The sequence below is a fragment of the Pelodiscus sinensis genome, chromosome 1, assembly GCF_049634645.1.
Source record: "Pelodiscus sinensis isolate JC-2024 chromosome 1, ASM4963464v1, whole genome shotgun sequence".
NCBI lineage: Eukaryota > Metazoa > Chordata > Testudines > Trionychidae > Pelodiscus > Pelodiscus sinensis.
This window is the reverse complement of record NC_134711.1, coordinates 229,440,615-229,459,916: the sequence shown is the minus strand read 5'-3', so window position 1 is coordinate 229,459,916 and position 19,302 is coordinate 229,440,615. Positions and strand designations below refer to the sequence as shown.

The following is a 19,302-nucleotide window of genomic DNA, read 5'->3' as shown; positions in this document are numbered from 1 at the left end:
GGTTTTGGAGGGAGGTTTTTGCTTCTCACTTGTGTGGTCCCCAACTGATTTTTTTCTGTAGGTTTGGCCCGACACAAAAAAGGTTCTTCAGCCCTGCCGTAAATAAAAACAATGTTGAAACCTTTTGTGTTGGACATAATATTTTACTTCATTTAAAATTAAGCCAGACCAGCAATCTCCCAACTGGAGCCCAGACCCCATCTGGCCACAGCGTCATAACACTCCTGTAAACCCCCCCCCCACACACACACCCCAACTCTGAGCCCATAATACACCTGAACTCTGCCCTGAGCCCCTCCTGCCCCCACATACCCAGACTCCTGTACCCCCACATCCTCACTCCCCTGCCATAACACTCCTGTACCCCCACACACCACAACTTTATGCCGAGTGCATCATATACCCAAATCCCATGCTCTGAGCCCCTCATATACCCCAACCCAGACTCTTGCACCCCCACATCCGCAGCCCCGATCATAAGACTGATAGACAGCCTGAATGCGTGCATGAAGCTGGATTTGGCCAGTTATGGTGTAAACTTCAAAGTAATGTGCCAAAAGATGCAGCAGCAGACGTCCCATTAAATAAAGTCTTTGGCTACGTTTAGACTGGCATGATTTTCCGCAAATGCTTTTAACAGAAAAGTTTTCCGTTAAAAGCATTTGCGGAAAAGAGTGTCTAGATTGTGTTTGTCTGTTTGGTTTGATTGTTTGTTTGAAGGAGCTTCTAAAAGGTTTGAAATCTAGAAGCCTCTGTTAATTGGCTGAGCCTCAGTCAGGGGCTACCAGAGCTATATAAGCCGGTGACTCAGCGATGAGGGAGCTTGCGAACATGAACAGCTAACAGGAGAGTTTGGAGAGGGAGGTTAGAGGGCACTACTGACTTCAGACCTTTTTAAAAACATAACTCTTAAAATCTATATTACAGAGGTTTAAAAAGAATCCCAGATTACACTTAAACTTATTCATTAGAAAAATGGAGAGAGAAGCCCAGCAGCAGAGTGGGGGCTATCCTGTTTATTGCGTCGAGTGTAACATGTATGATTACCTGCCCTGTGGGCGGGTGGCGTATGTGTGCACTCGTTGCAAGGAGCTCCTGACCCTCAGAGACCGAGTTCAGGCTTTGGAGGCCAGGGTGGCTGAACTGGAGGAGCTAAGGGAGGCAGAGAGCTATGTTGATGAGACTTTCCGGGACACTGTAGTACTGTCCCACCTCCAGTCTGAGAGCCCCAGTGCTCTTAAGGAGGATGAAAGTCTCAAGGGAACAGAGCATTCAATGGGAGCAGAGGGAAATCATCCCGTAGTTGGGACCCTCCTCCCAGAGGATGTTGCGGTATCTTCTCGCACTGAGGATACCTCTGAGGGGGAGGGAGTGCCAGTTAGGAAGAGGCAGGTGTTAGTAGTAGGTGATTCGATCGTTAGAAACATAGATAGCTGGGTTTGTGATGACCGGGAGAACCGTATGGTCACTTGCCTGCCTGGTGCGAAGGTTGCGGATCTCTCGAGGCATCTAGATAGACTTATGTGTAGTGCTGGGGAGGAGCCGGTGGTCGTGGTACATGTTGGTACCAATGACATAGGGAAGGGTAGGAGAGAGGTCCTGGAGGCTAAATTTAGGCTGCTAGGAAAGAGACTGAAATCCAGGACCTCTATGATGGCATTCTCGGAAATGCTTCCAGTTCCCCGCGCAGGGCCAGGTAGGCAGGCAGAGCTTCAGAGTCTCAATGCGTGGATGAGACGATGGTGTAGGGAAGAGGGGTTTAGATTTATTAGGAACTGGGGACACTTCTGGGAGAGGGGGAGCCTATACAGGAAGGATGGGCTCCACCTAAACCAGGGTGGAACCAGACTGCTGGCACTAAACATTAAAAAGGCCGTAGAGCAGTTTTTAAACTAAGAGATGGGGGAAAGCCGATTGGTGCGGAGATGCATGTAAATCGGAAGGAGACTTCTCTTAGAGGAGAATCCATTGATAGAGATTCTCTAAGCTGTAATCAGAAAGAGAGGAGGGGAGAGGACAAACCATGGGCCAGAGCAGACAAACAACCGCATTCTAAGGAATCCAATGCATCAGGGAAGGGCAGACAAATAAGCAGTGGCAAATTTTTAAAGTGCTTCTACACAAATGCTAGGAGTCTGACTAATAAGTTGGGTGAACTGGAGTATCTCGTATTAAATGAGGAGATTGACATAATAGGCATCACTGAAACCTGGTGGAATGAGGAAAATCTGTGGGACACAATCATACCGGGATATAAAATATATAGAAAGGATAGAGCAGGTCGGGTGGGTGGCGGAGTGGCACTGTATGTGAAAGATAATGTAGAATCAAATGAAATAAAAATATTAAATGAATCAACCACATTCCATAGAATCGCTATGGATAGTAATTCCATGCTCCAATTATAAGAAATTAGCAGTAGGGATATATTACCAACCACCTGACCAGGACAGCGATACTGACATTGAAATGCTGAGGGAGATTAGAGAGGCTACCAAAATAGAGAACTTTATAATAATGGGGGATTTTAATTACCCCCATATTGACTGGATACATGTCACCTCAGGAATAGAAGCAGAGATAAAATTTCTCAATGGCTTAAATGACTGCTTCTTGAAGCAGCTGGTACAGGAACCCACAAGGGGAGAGGCAATTCTCGATTTAGTCCTGAGTGGAGCGCAGGATCAGGTCCAGGAAATAACCGTTACAGGACCGCTTGGGAATAGTGACCATAATATAATAACATTCAACATTCCTGTGGTCGGAAGAACACCTCATCAGTCCAGCACCCTGGCATTTAATTTCAAAAAGGGGAATTACACAAAAATGAGGCGGTTAAACAGAAATTAAAAGGCACAGTGACTAGAGCCAAATCCCTGAAAGCGGCACGGAAACTTTTTAAAGACACCATAATAGAGGCCCAACTTAAATGTATACCCCAAATTAAAAAACATAGCAAGAGACCTAAAACAGTGTCACCGTGGCTTAACCACCACGTTAAAGAAGCAGTGAGGGACAAAAAGGTATCTTTTAAGAAGTGGAAGTCCAATCCTAGTGAGATAAATAGAAAGGAACATAAACACTGTCAAATCAAGTGTAAAAATGTAATAAGAAAAGCAAAAAAAGATTTTGAGGAACAGCTAGCCAAAAACTCAAAAAGAAATAACAAAATGTTTTTTAAGTACATTAGAAGCAGGAAGCCTGCTAAAAAACCTGTGGGTCCCCTAGATGATCGAGCTATAAAAGGAGCAATCAAGGACGATAAAGCCATTGCAGAGAAATTAAATGATTTATTTGCTTCAGTCTTCACGGCTGAGGACGTAGGGGAGATTCCCGAATCTACACCGTCCTTTGTGGGTGATGAATCTGAGGAACTGTCCCGAATTGAAGTGTCATTAGAGGAGGTTTTGGAACAAATAGAAAAACTTAATGTTAACAAATCTCTGGGACCGGATGGCATTCATCCAAGGGTTCTAAAAGAACTCAAATGGGAAATTGCTGAGCTATTTTCTGTGGTTTGTAACCTATCCTTTAAATCGGCTTCCGTACACAATGACTGGAAGGTAGCCAACGTGACACCAATATTTAAAAAGGGCTCTAGAGGCGATCCTGGCAATTACAGGCCGGTAAGTCTAACTTCCGTACCGGGCAAATTAGTCGAAACAATAGTAAAGAATAAAATTGTGAAGCATGTAGAAGAACATAATTTGTTGGACAAAAGTCAACATGGTTTCTGTAAAGGGAAATCCTGTCTTACTAATCTATTAGGGTGTGTCTAGACTACAGAGTTTTGTCGACAAAAGTGGACTTTTGTCGACAAAACTATACCTGCGTCCACACTACCGCTGAGTTCTGTCGACATAATGTCGACAGAACTCAGCAGTTTTGTCGACGTATGTAAACCTCATTTTACGAGGAATAACACCTTCTGTCGACAGAGTTTCTGTCGACAGAAGGTGTTATTGAATGGAAACTGTCCTTTGCGTCCAGACTACCATGTCGACAAAAGCAGCTTGCTTTGTCGACAGAACTCAATGTAGTCTGGACGCGCTTTGTCGACAGAAGTTTTGTCGACAGTATCTGTCGACAAAACTTCTGTCGACAGAAGCCTGTAGTCTAGACGTACCCTTAGAGTTCTTTGAAGGGGTTAACAAGCATGCAGATCAGGGGGATCCAGTAGATATAGTATACTTGGATTTTCAGAAAGCCTTTGACAAGGTCCCTCACCAAAGGCTCTTGTGTAAATTACATGGCCATGGGATAAGAGGGAAGGTCCTTTCTTGGATTGAGAACTGGTTAAAAGACAGGAAACAAAGGGTAGGAATAAATGGTAAATTTTCAGATTGGAGAGGGGTAACTAGTGGTGTCCCCCAAGGGTCAGTCCTGGGACCAATCCTTTTCAACTTACTCATAAATGATCTGGAGAAAGGGGTAAGCAGTGAGGTAGTAAAGTTTGCAGATGATACCAAACTGTTTAGGATAGTCAAGACAGAAGCTGACTGTGAGGGACTCCAAGAAGATCTCACCAAACTGAGTGATTGGGCAGCAAAATGGCAAATGAAATTTAATGTGGATAAGTGTAAAGTAATGCACATTGGGAAAAATAACCCCAACTATATGTACAGTATGATGGGGGCTAATTTGGCTACGACAGATCAGGAAAGGGATCTTGGAGTTATCGTGGACAGTTCTCTGAAAACTTCCACACAGAGTGTAGCGGCAGTCAAAAAGGCAAATAGGATGCTAGGAATTATTAGGAAAGGGATAGAAAATAAGACCCAGAATATCTTACTGCCCCTGTATAAAACTATGGTACGCCCACATCTTGAACACTGTGTACAGATGTGGTCTCCTCACCTCAAAAAAGATATTTTGGCCTTGGAAAGGGTTCAGAAAAGGGCAACTAAAATGATTAGGGGTTTGGAACGGGTCCCATATGAGGAGAGGTTAAAGCGACTGGGACTTTTCAGTTTAGAAAAGAGGAGACTGAGGGGGGATATGATAGAGATATATAAAATCATGAGTGGTGTGTAGAGGGCCAATAAAAAAAAAGTTATTTATTAGTTCCCTAAATAGAAGAACTAGAGGACACCAAATGAAATTAATGGGGAGCAGCTTTAAAACTAATAAAAGAAAGTTCTTCTTTACACAGCGTGTAGTCAACCTGTGGAACTCCTTGCCAGAGGAGGCTGTGAAGGCTAGGACTATAATAGAGTTTAAAGAGAAGCTAGATAATTTAATGGAGGTTAGGTCCATAAAAGGCTATTAGCCGGGGGATAAAATGGTGTCCTTGGCCTCTGTTTTTCAGAGGCTGGAGAGATGGCAGGAGACAAATCGCTTGATCATTGTCTTCGGTCCACCCTCTCTGGGGCACCTGGTGCTGGCCACTGTCGGTAGACAGGATACTGGGCTAGAAGGACCTTTGGTCTGACCCAGTATGGCCGTTCTTATGTTCTTAGATTGGCATGGACGCTTTTCCGCAAAAGCACTTTTTGTGGAAAAGCGTCCGTGCCAATCTAGATGCGCTTTTCTGCAAAAAAGCCTTGATCGCCATTTTTGCGATCGGGGATTTTTTGCGCAACACAAATCTGAGCTGTCTACACTGGCTTTTGCCCGAATGGGAGCAGCATAGTATTTCCGCAAGAAGCACTGATTTCTTACATGAGATCATCAGTGCTTTTGCAGAAATTCAAGCGGCCAGTGTAGACAGCTGGCAAGGTTTTCCGCAAATTGCGGAAAAACTTGCCAGTCTAGACACAGCCTTTGAGTACAATGTTTCATTTATGATATTATTAATCATTGTCAGTTATTAATAATATTAAATTGTATATTTTCAGTCATGCAAATGGACATTCTTATATGGCTCTTTGTTCGCCACTTATTCTGAATTTTGATATAGTTTGGTTCTTTGGTTTAAAAAGATTGCTGACCCTTGATCTAGTGTTAAAGGGAGAAGTAAAGCAGAAATGAGAATCAGCTAGGGTTGTCAGGTGTCCGGTTTTGAACCGGACAGTCCAGTATTTGAGCTTTCTGTTCATGAAACTAAAAACTGAACTAATCTAGGATAAAAATGGAAAATATAGGAGGAAGGAAGGAGAGCTAAAGATGTCCAAATCAGAAATAAAGGGAAACAAAGAATATTAAGAACAATATACTTACACAAACAGGGAGGAAAGGGGAACAGAATATACTTCAGATGTTAGAATGTTGAGACTTGTTGTGTTTTATATGTATTATTATAGCACTTAAATGCTTTAATTTTAGACTAGGGTCCAGTTATGTTTTGTGCTGTACAAACAGAAAACAAAGAAACTTACAATATTAGGCATTGTCTACACTACAAAGTTTTCTAGGCAAAAGTTACGCCACGTAAAGTACTTTAATTAAAACTGCTATTACATGTGCACGCTAGCTCCCTTGTTTGTAGAGTGCATCCACACTACAGTTCTTGCAGTGCACTGTGGTAGCAAATGGCCACAGAGTGCTTTGGGAAGTGTTTGCAATGCCTTATGAAGCAGGTACAGCATTACATCATACAGGTTTCTTAATCCCAAAGTTACAGGGGCATTCTAGTAGGTTGTCAGCTGCTTTTTCAACTAAAGTGGGAGTGGGGGGAGGAAGGGAACTAAGCAGGCTGCGTGTCCTATCCTGGGGAAAGGGAACAGCACCATTCCCACACAGCCTCTTGCTCTGCCGCAGTCTCTCTCGAAGGAGCCTATTGTGCTTGCCTGCCTATGATTCTGTGATTCTCTCTGGCTACGTCTATACTACAGACTTCTTGTGCAAGAAGCCTTTTGCACTAGAGTTTTTGCGCAAAAACTTCTTGCGCAAGAGCACGTGCACACTTCAAAGCACAGGGCGGAAGCGATGTGCTTTTGTACAAGAGAGCGTCCACACTGCTGGACCCTCTTGTGCAAGAAAGCTCTGATGACCATTCTGTGAATGGCCATCAGAGCACCAGTGCTTTTTTCCATAGGGGTTTTTTGCTCAAATGTTCACATTAGCCTTTTTGTGCAATAGTTGTAGCGCTAAAAGCAGTTATGTCTCAGAAAAGGTGGTTTACCTATGGTGGAAAAAGTCCTCTGTTCTGCCGTTTAACTGTCCATTTAATTACGCAAGAGCTCATTTGAAGTGTGGATGCTCCCTAGGTTTTTGAGAAAAAACAGCTGGTTTTGCGCAAAAACCTTGTAGTGTAGACATAGCCTCAGAGTTTTTCCACAGCTTCCTCAGCTGCCAGGAACAGCATTAAGAGTAGCTTTGTGAGCTCTCTGGGGTGAGAAATGTCCAAGCAGTACTGCAGTCTCTCCCCCCAGTCTGCCTGCTGCAGGTATTCCAAGTACAGGCTAGAAAATGAGCATTCCAATGATTTTTCTCTGTTCCCCAAAAGGAGAAGCATGATCAATTGACAGATATTTCCTAGAGTTTTGAAAAGGGAGGAGCACATGCCTGCATAGAAGCAGAGATCAAAACGGTGAACAGAGCAATCAGGACAGGCATTGTGGGATACTGGCAGAAGCTAGTTCTGTCAACAAAACAAACAGCAGTGTCTTCACTGATGCTTCATCGTTTTATCTTTTCCACAAAAGATGTTATGCCTCCTGCTAAGATGATTTTTTTTGTTAGCAAAACAGCATTGTTTTTCTGTCAAAAGTAGCTTTGTAGTGTGTACACCTCCTCTGTTTTGTCAATAAAAGGCAGCTTTTGCTGACAAAACAGTGTAGTGTAGACAAGGCCTAACTACAAGACAACAGGTTGATACAGACCAAGCAACAGAGAAGTATAAGTGTGCAATGAGACAATAATGAGAGGAGATAGCATGTGGTATATGAGACAGAAGTGGGAAAGGAGGAGTCTGTGACACCAGTGCATCTTTCAGGGCTTGAAAGAAAGCAGACTACCTTGGATTTTGTTGTTTCCAGTCCAGCTCATCTGAGTAAGTGGGTTTTACCAGTGAAACTCATGATCCTATGTATTTGTTGGTCTCTAAGGTGCCACAGGACTACTCATTGGTTTCAGAATTACTAACATAGCTACCCCTCAGCAACTTGCAACTGAAAGAGTTTAGCTACAGACTACTGTATGCCTCTCGCTACTACATGTATGTTAGGGTGATTTTAATAAATAAATTAATGGAGATTACCTATCTCCTAGAACGGGAAGGGACTTTGACAGGTCATTGAATCCAGTCCCCTGCCTTCACAGCAGGACCAAGTACCATCCCTGACAGATTTTTGCCCCAAATCCCTAAATGGCCTTTACAAGGATTGAACTCACAACCCTGGGTTTAGTAGCCTAATACTCAAACCACTGAGCTATCCCTCCCCCATAAAATGATCTATTAGATCTTTAATGTTAGTTAGTTATTAAAGACAAGAATGTATTCCCTCTTCCTCTCTAACCTAATAATCCAGAAATTTTTTAAATGATCTCAGACTGATAATCATCTCTCATAAGTATTTATTTTAGTAAATGTTTCTATAGTGATTTCTCCTGGTTTTCTGAAAAATTATTGTTCCAGTTTTGTGGACTGAGAAATTACTTTTCTCCGTGGTACAAATAGTATATATTTCTTTGAAGTGATGTCTGGAATTAATAGCATAAAGTTGCTTTAAGACTTGATAACACATCTTTTCTTTAACTGTATTTTATTTGCAGAACTGTAACTCTAGACCATGCAACAGATAGCGCAAAAGTAATTGGGAAAGAAACACTAAACATGTTTCACACAATGAAACTGAACATATCAGATATGCGAGGGGTGAGTTAATAAAACTGAGAATTCAAGTTTCTGTTTTTTTACTTTCCCATTCTGTGTTGATATAGTTTATGCAACTTTGTTTGGCTGCACACATTTAGATTGATATTAAAAGAGTAATAGTTGCACATACGAAGAAGTACAACTTCAGTATTTGGAAAGTTAGTAAAGTTTTCATAGTTTCACAGTTGAATATCACAATTACAGTTAACAGATTGGCAGTGAATAATATACTAGCTATGTAAATGTAGAAAAAGGCCTAGTAGCCATCCATTCACCACCTATTTCATGCTGTGTGGCCAGTCATACACTATCTCAGGATTTCTCTCCCAAGATTTTAGAAAATTTGCAGGTAAACCTGCAAATGGTACTACGCACCCTTGAAGTGTACAAAATATGTTTTTAAATATCTGTAGATTTATTTTGGGTGTTACTTTGGACTAAATTTAAAGGTGAGGGGAGCTTTTCTGGGCAGGGAATATACCTCATAGAAAATAAAAGTCTGTTAAGTTTGTTACTATCTCACTTTGGGGGAACCCTGCTCTTGTGCACTTGGCATTTACCTTCACTGTTTGATATTCAGGAACTGAAGTGGTAAGTGTAACATAGAATCTAAATTGTTCATGTAGTTCTGTTGACATAGCCTTTTTCTTTACCCCAGAGAAATGAAGAAGGTGGCACTTTTGTAATGTCTTAGCCGTTGACATGGGGCTGATTTTATTTTTTAGTGTCCGCAGAATATTTTTCCTGTAAAAATAAGTGGATGTTTTTGGTCAAGAGGGCTGGAGGAGTTTATACATTTTTTTAAAACCTCCATTAAATTAATGACTGCTTAAGTTACACTTCTTAGTTATTGTTCTTGATTTTGTGATTAGAAATAAGGATACAAATGTGTTTTTGTTTTGAGGTTGGAATTCAGGTTCATCAGTTAGTTCCCATCAATAAAACCGCTTCAGCTGTTTCCTCTCGCTCATCAGTACCATCTGGACATTTACCTGGGGGATCCCATTCAGTTATTGATCTTCTTCATGTTCAGAAACCTAAGAAACATTTGGAAGAAGACCATAAAGAAGGTCAGTAGCTACTTATACTGAACAACCTGTTCTACCTCGTATTTAGCTGTGATATTCTTAGAGCTCTTCTTTAGGTCTGGAAAATATACTGTGTAAGCTGGAAATTTGTTTTTTTCACCAACAGAAGTTGCTTAATAAAAGGTATTACCTCACCCACCTTGTTTCTCTAATATCGAGGACAACACTGCATGCTTTAAATTGCTATGGTTAGTTATATTTTGTGTTTGTGAAAGTATTGGCTTCCTTTTGGGAAACAACTCAATTTACCATGATTTTGCATCTGAACATTTTTTAACAAAAATTCAGTGCAAGTTAATGTAAGCAATAAAGACTTTGAGTGCATATTTTGCTCTAAGTCCCCCCTTCCCTCCCGAAAAAGAGCGACATACATCTTAGTTTAGAATCAGAACGTCTAAAATCTTGAAAAGTTAGTTGGATAGCTTAAAGTAGATATTTAAAGCAGCAAAAGGTTCTCATTAGCCATTTCCATTATTGCACAAACTACCAAATGTTTTTCAGTAGAAATATGGGGTAACTCAAATTCCATACCATGCAAAAATATGTTTTTGAACTTTTAAGAGAATCTCTCTATGTATTGCTTTCTACATTTAAAGTATTTGTGGCGGCTATGGATCTCGAAATATCGTCTGCATCAAGAACGTGCTCTTTTTTGCCATCTCTCACTACCCATGTGACATCCGGTCTCAATCCAATTACCAGCAAAGTTGAGTCTGCAGCCAAATGGAATGGTTTACACAATCCTAGAAGTGTAAAATCAAGACTTAATTTAAGTATTGAGGTTCCTTCACCGTCCCAGGTAAATATGAGGGTTACAGAACTTCTGATATATGTTTGGAATTTATTGTACAGGAATGCAGTTCCTATTTTTGGTGGAATTAACACAAGCAGGAAAAACTGTCATTCTTCCAGTATTTTTCTTCCTTTGTACAATGTCAGAGAATAAAACTGGGACTAAAAAGAAGATACTCTGAAATCAGGGTATTGAATAGATTACCCTACACTCAGCAACTCTGAAGCTCTTTAAAGAAATAAAAACCTTGGTTTTAAAAATCACAAAGTTCTGAAAACTTAACTCAATCTTGTGATACTTTTTTGTGATAATGCTAGTATATGATAAAAATTAAAATGTTAGGAATTTAAATATGTATTTTAAATTATGTATTATGTACTGATCTTATGTTATTAATAGAGACTATTTTCCATGTAGACTAACTGTTAAAGGGGATTTTTACGAAGTCCCGTTTATGTTTTCATGAAGGTAGAACCCTTAAGCACTGTTAGTATCCTTTTGTTATTGTCCTGTTCATCCTAATATCTTAGTAGAGCTAAATAAGAGTTCTGCTCTACACTAATTAATTGTCATGGTAATTTTGCTTAACATATTAAAGTTATATAATACAAAAGATGAAAATATATTTAGGTACAAAACTGAGTGATCAAGTTGCTGTATTGCTGAATGATCAGTTCAACTTGCTTTAAACCAGACAGTAGACAGATGTTTAAATCAATATACATGTTGCCCATATTTTATTTGTATTGGTTATTTAGGGTTATAATGCAGATTAAATAGATGTAAAGGAAAGTTTATTATAGAAGATATTTATTTATTATGTTAAATACTATTTGTAAATATACAAAACTAAGCACTTGCATCTACTGGGCAGCTTATAATGTTAGGCATTTTCCCTTTTACTTCATACAGCTGCCACAACTGTTAGTACAGTCATATTCCAAGGTAGCTTCTGTTATACAAATTAGGGTGTCAATTGTGTTACAATTTCTTCTAATTTCAGTTTAAAGAGTCATAGTATTTATTTTATAATCTTCCCAGAAAAATCTAATGGCCTTTTTATTTTTATTTTATTTGCAGTTAGATCTGTCTGTCTTGGAAGCACTGCCATCTGATCTCAGAGAACAAGTAGAGCAAATGTACACCATTCAACAGGGAGAGACTTATAGTGATAGTAAAAAAGAGCCCATAAATGGGTGTAACAGTGAGTTTCTGCCACAGCCAGTTGGAGCAGTTCTCCTACAAATATCAGACCTCCAAGAGCCAAACAGTAATGCAGGAATTAATGTAATTGCCCTACCAGCATTCTCGCAGGTAGAGTATACTCTAAAATAAGTGGGTTTTAACATGGTGTCAAAAAATATGAGCTTTGAATCTATAGTAATAAATAATTAACAAATTAATTTATCCAGGCAAAATTATTATAATTTGAGTCCTTCAGAACATATCCACTAAGGCCACTAAGTATTGAGCTCTGCAACTTTAGAATTTTTATCCTGGGCTCAAAGTATAATATATGTAAATGAATTATAGTCGCCAGTATTTCAGCATCTGTGACTTGGGGAAAAAAATTGACATACAGGTTCTGCAATTACTCCTAATTTTGAAATAAAATGAGATGTAGGACCAGTTTTTTCCTTGCACTTCTGCTGTCTTGGGTTATACGAATAGTGCAAAGCAGTTCTAAAATAAGCATAGCTAGCCACTAAAGGATCAGCTCCTTGTAGATAGATTGTTTGTTGGCATAAAGCTAGAGTAGTAACTCCCAGGCCATACGTAACATGCCGACCAATTTAGTGTGTGTTTGTGATGGGAAGGAGGAGGAATGACAAAAGTTTCCATGTGTCCCAGCAATTCCCAGATGCTTTATTTGTTGCTTGAGGCTGCTATTGCAAATTAGAGAAGCCTAAGGACTTCTGAATCATGAAGACTCCTGGACTGGTGCATGGTAGGACCAAGATTAGGGGAGTGCAAAAGTGGCTTTATAGGATGATAACTTGAAGTGGTGGATGAATGCTGTTCATCTTCTCTTCAATCCCAGTCTAAGATGGATCAGATGGGAGCTAATTCTATATTCACTGTTCTCAGGATACTATACTTGACTAAACATCCCATTAGGTGAGGGGGGGAATTGAACTAGGATCTCCTACACACTGGCTGAGTACCCTAACCACAGGATTAAAGGTTGTAATAGAGGCCTTTCTCCCCAGCTATTTTGTGTGGAATTGCAAAAACAGCTTCGCCTCCTAAGCTGTGTAACTCCAAAAAAGGGGAGTTGAGTTCCCAGCTGTAGATTGCAAACAGAGATAGATGTTTCACTCCAGCCTTGACTTAGGTGCTGAAGTTGCTGAGGGGTAGGGCTTATTCTTCTCATTACCATTTCCAATTTTCTAGCTTACACTGTCCAGTGTCCTGGCTTTTGTGCATCCTGTTCTGAAGTGTGTAACTCAGACTTTGTGGGTTCCAGTGATTTTTTCTATGCATCTAATTGTTAGGTATTAGGGTTGGATCTACAAAGGGACTTTGCCACAAGTTCTCAAAACTTAAAGTAACATGAGTTCAACAAATCTTAAATCTGTTACTATTGGTAGCTTAATGTAAAACAATATGTGGTCTTGCCTAAAATGCCTTCGTGTCATAAACTATATTGTAATGAGAGAATATACCCTAGACACATTGATCATCATCCTATTTATAGCAATTGTTAATATGTTGGAAGATAGTTATCCGGTCCCACCTCCATCTCCTTTTCTCAAAACTAAAAATGCCCAATATTTTTTCTTTTCTCATAAACCAGATTTTCTAAATGCTTTCCAATTTGTCCATATGTGTAAAAGAAAAGTTATTTATATTTGAAATTATTAATGAATCTGTACAGTAGAACGCTCCAAAAATTGAAATATTATGATTGTTATACTGCAGGTGTGGAGTATTTTAGCTATAACAGCTCAGCAGATGTAAATTATTACAAATTTATGCCCTGCAATTACTTCTTAAGTTATTTGTTTTTCAACTCTACCTCACTTTTGTCTGAATGAGAGGGTGCCTGATTAATCAGCTGTTTGGTTTTGTTCATTTGGAAATTTGTGGGAAGTTTTCACTTATTAGTTCTGAGGTTCATGTTGTAAGAATCCATATAGGTTTAATTCATTTGTTAGCCTCCGTAATAGTCATTTGCAATATAGAAAAAGCTATACGATATGTAATGTTTGAAGTTTAAAGCGGAGTAGTTAAGTAGTAATGAATACAGGTTTTTACGTATATTTATAACCTAATGACATGTGTTTGCTGTATTGAAGTTAGTTCTTTGTGTGCTTACTCATGTCCTTTCCACATTAGGTGTTCGCATGCCGCAAGAACAGTTGCTGGAGGTTTTTCACTCCATGATATCTGCTGGGCTAGTTCTAATGCCGTGTGTTCTTGTGCCAGTATGAGACCTTGCATCCCCTCAGTTCTTTCTTACTACCCATGATGGTTGCTGGAACAACTTCTCTTGCCTTGGCAAGACATTCAGTCAGTGGTTCTGTTGTTCCTTCCTTTCTTTCACAAGTCTAGTTACCGTCAGTTATTTCTTTTAGTAGTAGTATACATAGTGATAGCCTCCACATTTAGCTCAGAAGGGCATCCTACACTCCTGGGGCTGGGCATGCCTTATTCTCTGGGCTTCAATCCTTGTGCCTCCTGTGGCAAGCCCATGCCAGTGGGGAACCTACACTGCAGCTGTCTGAAGTGTCTGGGGGGTGGATTACATTTGAGAGCATTGCCAGATCAAGCCTCATGAGTGAGGACAGGAAGGTTAAGCTAACTTCTATCCTAATGGAAGCCAGGAGTAGACAAGTGTTGGAACAGAGCTGGTCAGACATTGGTAGGGTGTGCTTCTCCAATGGAACAAGTGTCCTGGCTCTGTTTCCTTATACTAGTACTGAGGAAGAAACAAAGATCCAAGAGGAGACTTTTCCCAGAACTGAGGAAGAATAAACTTGGGAAGTGCACCACTTCTTTACTCCCACTCTGGCACCTTCGACTGAATCCTGCTTGGAGGTGCGGTTGAGTCTAGTACAAGACTGTACACCAACATCAAGGGGTCGTCATAGCACCAACTGGATTTCCGTGTAATCCACCTTGGAGGGATTTGCAGTGGCCAGGGACCAATTGGTTCTCCCAGTACTGCCAACCCTGGCAGAACAAGTTCTGGAACGAGCAAGGTCATCAAGCAAGAGTGAGTACCTTGCCTCAAACTCTTATTCTGGCACTGACTCCACTGGTACTGACCACAGAGGAAGAAACTACTGATGTCTGCAAAGTGTTCACTCCTCTGACACCATTCCCTGGACTCTCAGCACCAACTGATAAAGGTTACCAGCCCTATGGTCCCTCCATGCTGATTTGTCCTTGGGGTCAGAAGTGAAGTTGTACAGCCAACCAGAGGGCCAATACTAGTACCTAATATGTTTTGTGAGATTCTGGTGCTGAGGCTCCTCCAGTCACCTGTCCTCATGGACAGTGGCATTTGCAGGAATCCATAGGGTTTTCTCCTGGTACTTGGGAGCATCTTCTAGCCATTCATACAAGGCAGTGTTTGAGAGAAGGTCTTCTCTACTGTGCCACCCAGACTCAAATACTGAGTGCACTATTGATACTCAGGAATTACAGCTGCACGATGTCAAAGCAACATGCATGAGTCTAACTTTATCTCAAAAACTGGCTGATCAATACCTGGTCAGAGGTCCAGGAGAGAGCCAGCATCAGTCTGGTCCAAGCTATCTTCCAAGCTCTGGGTCTGTTGGTAAATGAGCATGTCAACTCTCATCCCTGTGTAGCGGATAGAGCTTATTGGTGCAGTGCTTGATTTTATCCGGACTAGAGACTTCCTCCTACAAGCAAGCTGTCAGACAATGTTGGCTCTGATATCAAAGATCAAGGCGCACTGCATCACAACAGCCAGTTTCTGCCTCAAGCTTTAAGATCACTTGACAGCGTGCACCTACGTGGTACAGCATGCAAGATTGTTCCTCAGACCCTTTTTTTATTCCAATGGCCTCAGTGTTCTCACCGAGTTGTGTTACAGTTCCTGCCCTATCCTCAGCTCCCTCAGCTGATAGAGGAATCCTGATCAATAAGGGCAGCATCCTTTTGTCACATCCCAGACTCAGTACCTCTAATCTCGGACTTGTCCAGTCTAGTTGGGAGACTCACCTTAAGCATCTTAGAGTTCAAGATCTGTGGTCCCAGGTGGAACCCCCTTGCATATAAACATCCGCTCACAGCAGCCTGCGTACGATGCCAGGTGTTTCTACCCCAGATCACAGGCAAAGCTGTGCAAGTACTCATAACAGCCATGTTTTACATCAGCAGGCAGGGAGGAGCTATTGGATGCTTGTTGGACTACTGTACAAAGCATTCCATCCACTTCAAAATTTCTCGCCTTCGGGAGCCTGGAACACTAGGATAGATCATCACCTCTGCAGACCTTTCTTTTCTCACCATGAGTGGTTCCTTAATCCTGATGCAGCAATATTCATCTTTCAGAGGTGGAGTTTTCTCCTTGTAGACTTGTTTGCACCCAAGCAGAACAGGATATGTCAGCAGTTTTGCTCTCTACCCTTTCACAGCCCTTGTTCACTCACAGTGTTGTACCAATAAAAGCAAGCAGGATCTTATGAGGGGGATAAGGCAAAAAGCCACATTTATTGTAAAGATAATAATAAAAAAATAAAGAAAAGATAGAAGCAAACAACGTTGTTTAACTATTTAACCCTTATACATATAAACATTCATTCATCCATTCATTCAGGTTCTGTGTATTTGTTATAGTTACCAGCCTGGAAGTTGCTTGTGACAGAATACTGGCCAGGTATTCTGTACACAAGTGATGGTAGTGGGGAGCGAAGTCCTGATCAGATGCGCATCTGAAGCTCCTGGTAGGCTGGCAGCAGAACCTTGGACTCCAATTCCATAGTCTTTTAGTCCAGTTCTTATAGGAATTTCTTCCTATGCCAGTCTATGGAAATTGCTGCATCATGCTGATGTCTCCAGGGTGGCTGCCAGGTGCTCGTCAGTGATCTCATTGGGTGGACCTCCAGTACTTGGTTTTCTCCACTTGACACCTTTTGGTTGCACTGGCACCTGATGCCTTCTTCAGCCCTTTGTTGCTGTATTCTCAGGCTGGCACCTCTCAGAACCATTCACTCATCATCCAAGCACTCTCTCTCTTACATACATTCCTTAATTAATGTTTCCCATACAATATTTTTGTATAATAATAACTTTACATATATCAGAGTTGTAGTTACAAAAAGTTTCTGGGTGGTATTGCTTAAAACATTCTCTGAGTGCTGAGTAAAGTTACAATGTTTTAAAGAGAACAAGCCTCAATTATGTAACAATGCCCTTAGTCAATTACAGGGCTTGGCTCCCATAGCAGAGTTAGTGGCTTGACAATGCATTGTTACAATGTATCTCTGCAATGTCAATTTCAAGCAGCCCCTTGCACAAGCTTGAGCATGCCCTGGGGCACAGAGGGGGGGCTGTTTCTGGCTACATAGGATTATATTCTTAACAGTTTTAAGTTACATGACCTAATACATTATATTCTAAAGGGGCAATAATAATAAATCTAAACATTTAACAATCTTAACTAATAATAAGAAGAATTAATAATAAATCTAAACGCTTTAAGTTGTGGGGAACAAATTATGGGGAGTCACTTCCATTTGGGGGAATAATTTTCAATACATTAATATGTTATCCCTACAACAGATGTCTTCCTACTCCTATGGACAGAGTACCTGTTCATTGTGTTTCCCCTCCATTTCTCTTGTGCACAAGGTCCTACTGAACATAAAATGAGCATTCTTATAGCCTTTGCATGGCTGCATCAACACTGGTTTGGCATGCTAGTGGATCTGTCAGTATCATCCCCATTGCTGCTCTTTCCTCTCCTGGACCTTTCTGCTCCATTGACTGTGATAGCTCCATAGTTGAAGCTGGCCCGTTCAGAGCAAGTCTGCAAGGTCTTCTAGTGGGAAACCATCTTCTAGAACAGCTTAGTTCACAAGTGGAAGTATTTTTCAATGTGGTTATCTCAGTGAGGTTTCTCACTGACTCAGTCATCCCTCCATTCTTTGTTGGAGTACGTGCTCCATCTGAAACAATAGTTGTCAGCCATTTCATCAAGCAAGGCACAGATAGCAGCAGTTTTAGCCTTCCACTCAAACTCACTAACACATTTCTCTATAGGACCTAAATCTGGTCCTGTCAAGACTCTCAGGCCCCTCTTAGAGCCACTGGCATCATGTCCTGCATTTGAACTTCTCCTGAAAGAGCACATTCCTGATGATTACCTTGGCCAGGAGAGTCTCAGAAATCAGAGCCTTTACATCAGAACTCCAGTGTATGCCATTCTTTATTAACTAGATTCAACTGTGGTCCCATCCAGCATTCTTTCAAAGATGGTCTTACAGTTTCATAGAAATCAGGCTATTTTCTTCAGGAAATCATACAAGAATTCAGAGAAGCAGCATTTCCACACATTCGATGTGAGACATGCCTTGGCCTTCTATCTTGAGAGGACCAAGCCATTCCATAAATCCATACAGCTCTTTATGGCAGTAGCAGACTGGATGAAAGGTCTACTGGTTTCACTTGGGAGAACTTCATTCTAGATCAATTCTTGTGTGTGTACATGCTAAGAGCAGGTGGGAATCCTACCTCCTGCCAAATTCACTGCCCATTTAGCGAGAACTCAGGCTTCATTTCTGGCAAAGGTCCTCATCCAACACATCTGCAGAGATGTGATGTGGTCTTTGGTATATACCTTGTCCTCCAACTATGTTATCCCCAGAAGGGTGGAGATGATGCCAAGTTTAGGTAGAACATTGTTGCAGGCCATATATCAATGAATTTCGAGTCCATCTCCTTGTATGCTGCTTAAGAGGTACCTAACATAGTATGGACATGAGCGAGCACTAAAAGAAGAAAAACGATTACTTGCCTTTTCACAACTGTTGTTCAAGATGTATTGCTCGTGTCCATTCGATGATCCATCCTCCTTGCCCATATGTCAGAATTAGCTGTCAAAAAGAAGCTGAAAGGGTGCGAATATGTTTGGGTCCCTTATACCAGTGTATGAGTGCTTAGCACCAGAGAGCACTAGAGCTAGCCAATGGATGCCATTGAGGAAGAAAATCTCAGGCGACTGTACACATGTTGCATATACACCTAGGCTGTGTCTACACTGGCATGAATTTCCAGAACTGCTTAAAACGGAATACTATTCCGTTTTAAGTTTTTCCAGAAAAGGAGCGTCTACATTGGCAGGCTGCTTTTCCGGAAAAGCCCTTTTTCCGGAAAAGCATCTGTGGCCAATGTAGACGCGCTTTTCCGGAAAAGAGCCCTGATCGTCATTTTCGCGATCGGGGCTTTTTTCCGGAAAAGACTAATGGGCTGTCTACACTGGCCCTTTTCCGGAACAGTGTTCCGGAATAAGGACTTATGCCCGAGCGGGAGCAGAATAGTTTTTCCAGAATAGCGGCTGATTTTGTACAGTAGAGCATCGTTGCTTTTCCGGAAGTTCAAAGGCCAGTGTAGACAGCTCGCAGCTTATTCCGGAAAAGCGGCTTATTTTCCAGAATAAGTGGCCCAGTGTAGACACAGCCCTAATG

At 41.1% G+C, this 19,302-nt stretch overlaps 1 protein-coding gene across 5 annotated transcripts in view; it reads left to right on the top strand.

Annotated features, from left to right (window-relative positions):
- REV1 (REV1 DNA directed polymerase) overlaps nucleotides 1-19,302 on the top strand; it is a 110,518-nt gene that overhangs the window by 75,801 nt on the left and 15,415 nt on the right. For all 5 annotated transcript variants that reach the window (XM_075916874.1, XM_075916886.1, XM_075916871.1 and 2 more), the window contains 4 exons: nucleotides 8,656-8,758; nucleotides 9,663-9,828; nucleotides 10,443-10,645; nucleotides 11,720-11,953. In XM_075916874.1, coding sequence (XP_075772989.1) covers nucleotides 8,656-8,758; nucleotides 9,663-9,828; nucleotides 10,443-10,645; nucleotides 11,720-11,953 — 706 coding nt within the window. The remainder of the gene's footprint in view (nucleotides 1-8,655; nucleotides 8,759-9,662; nucleotides 9,829-10,442; nucleotides 10,646-11,719; nucleotides 11,954-19,302) is intronic.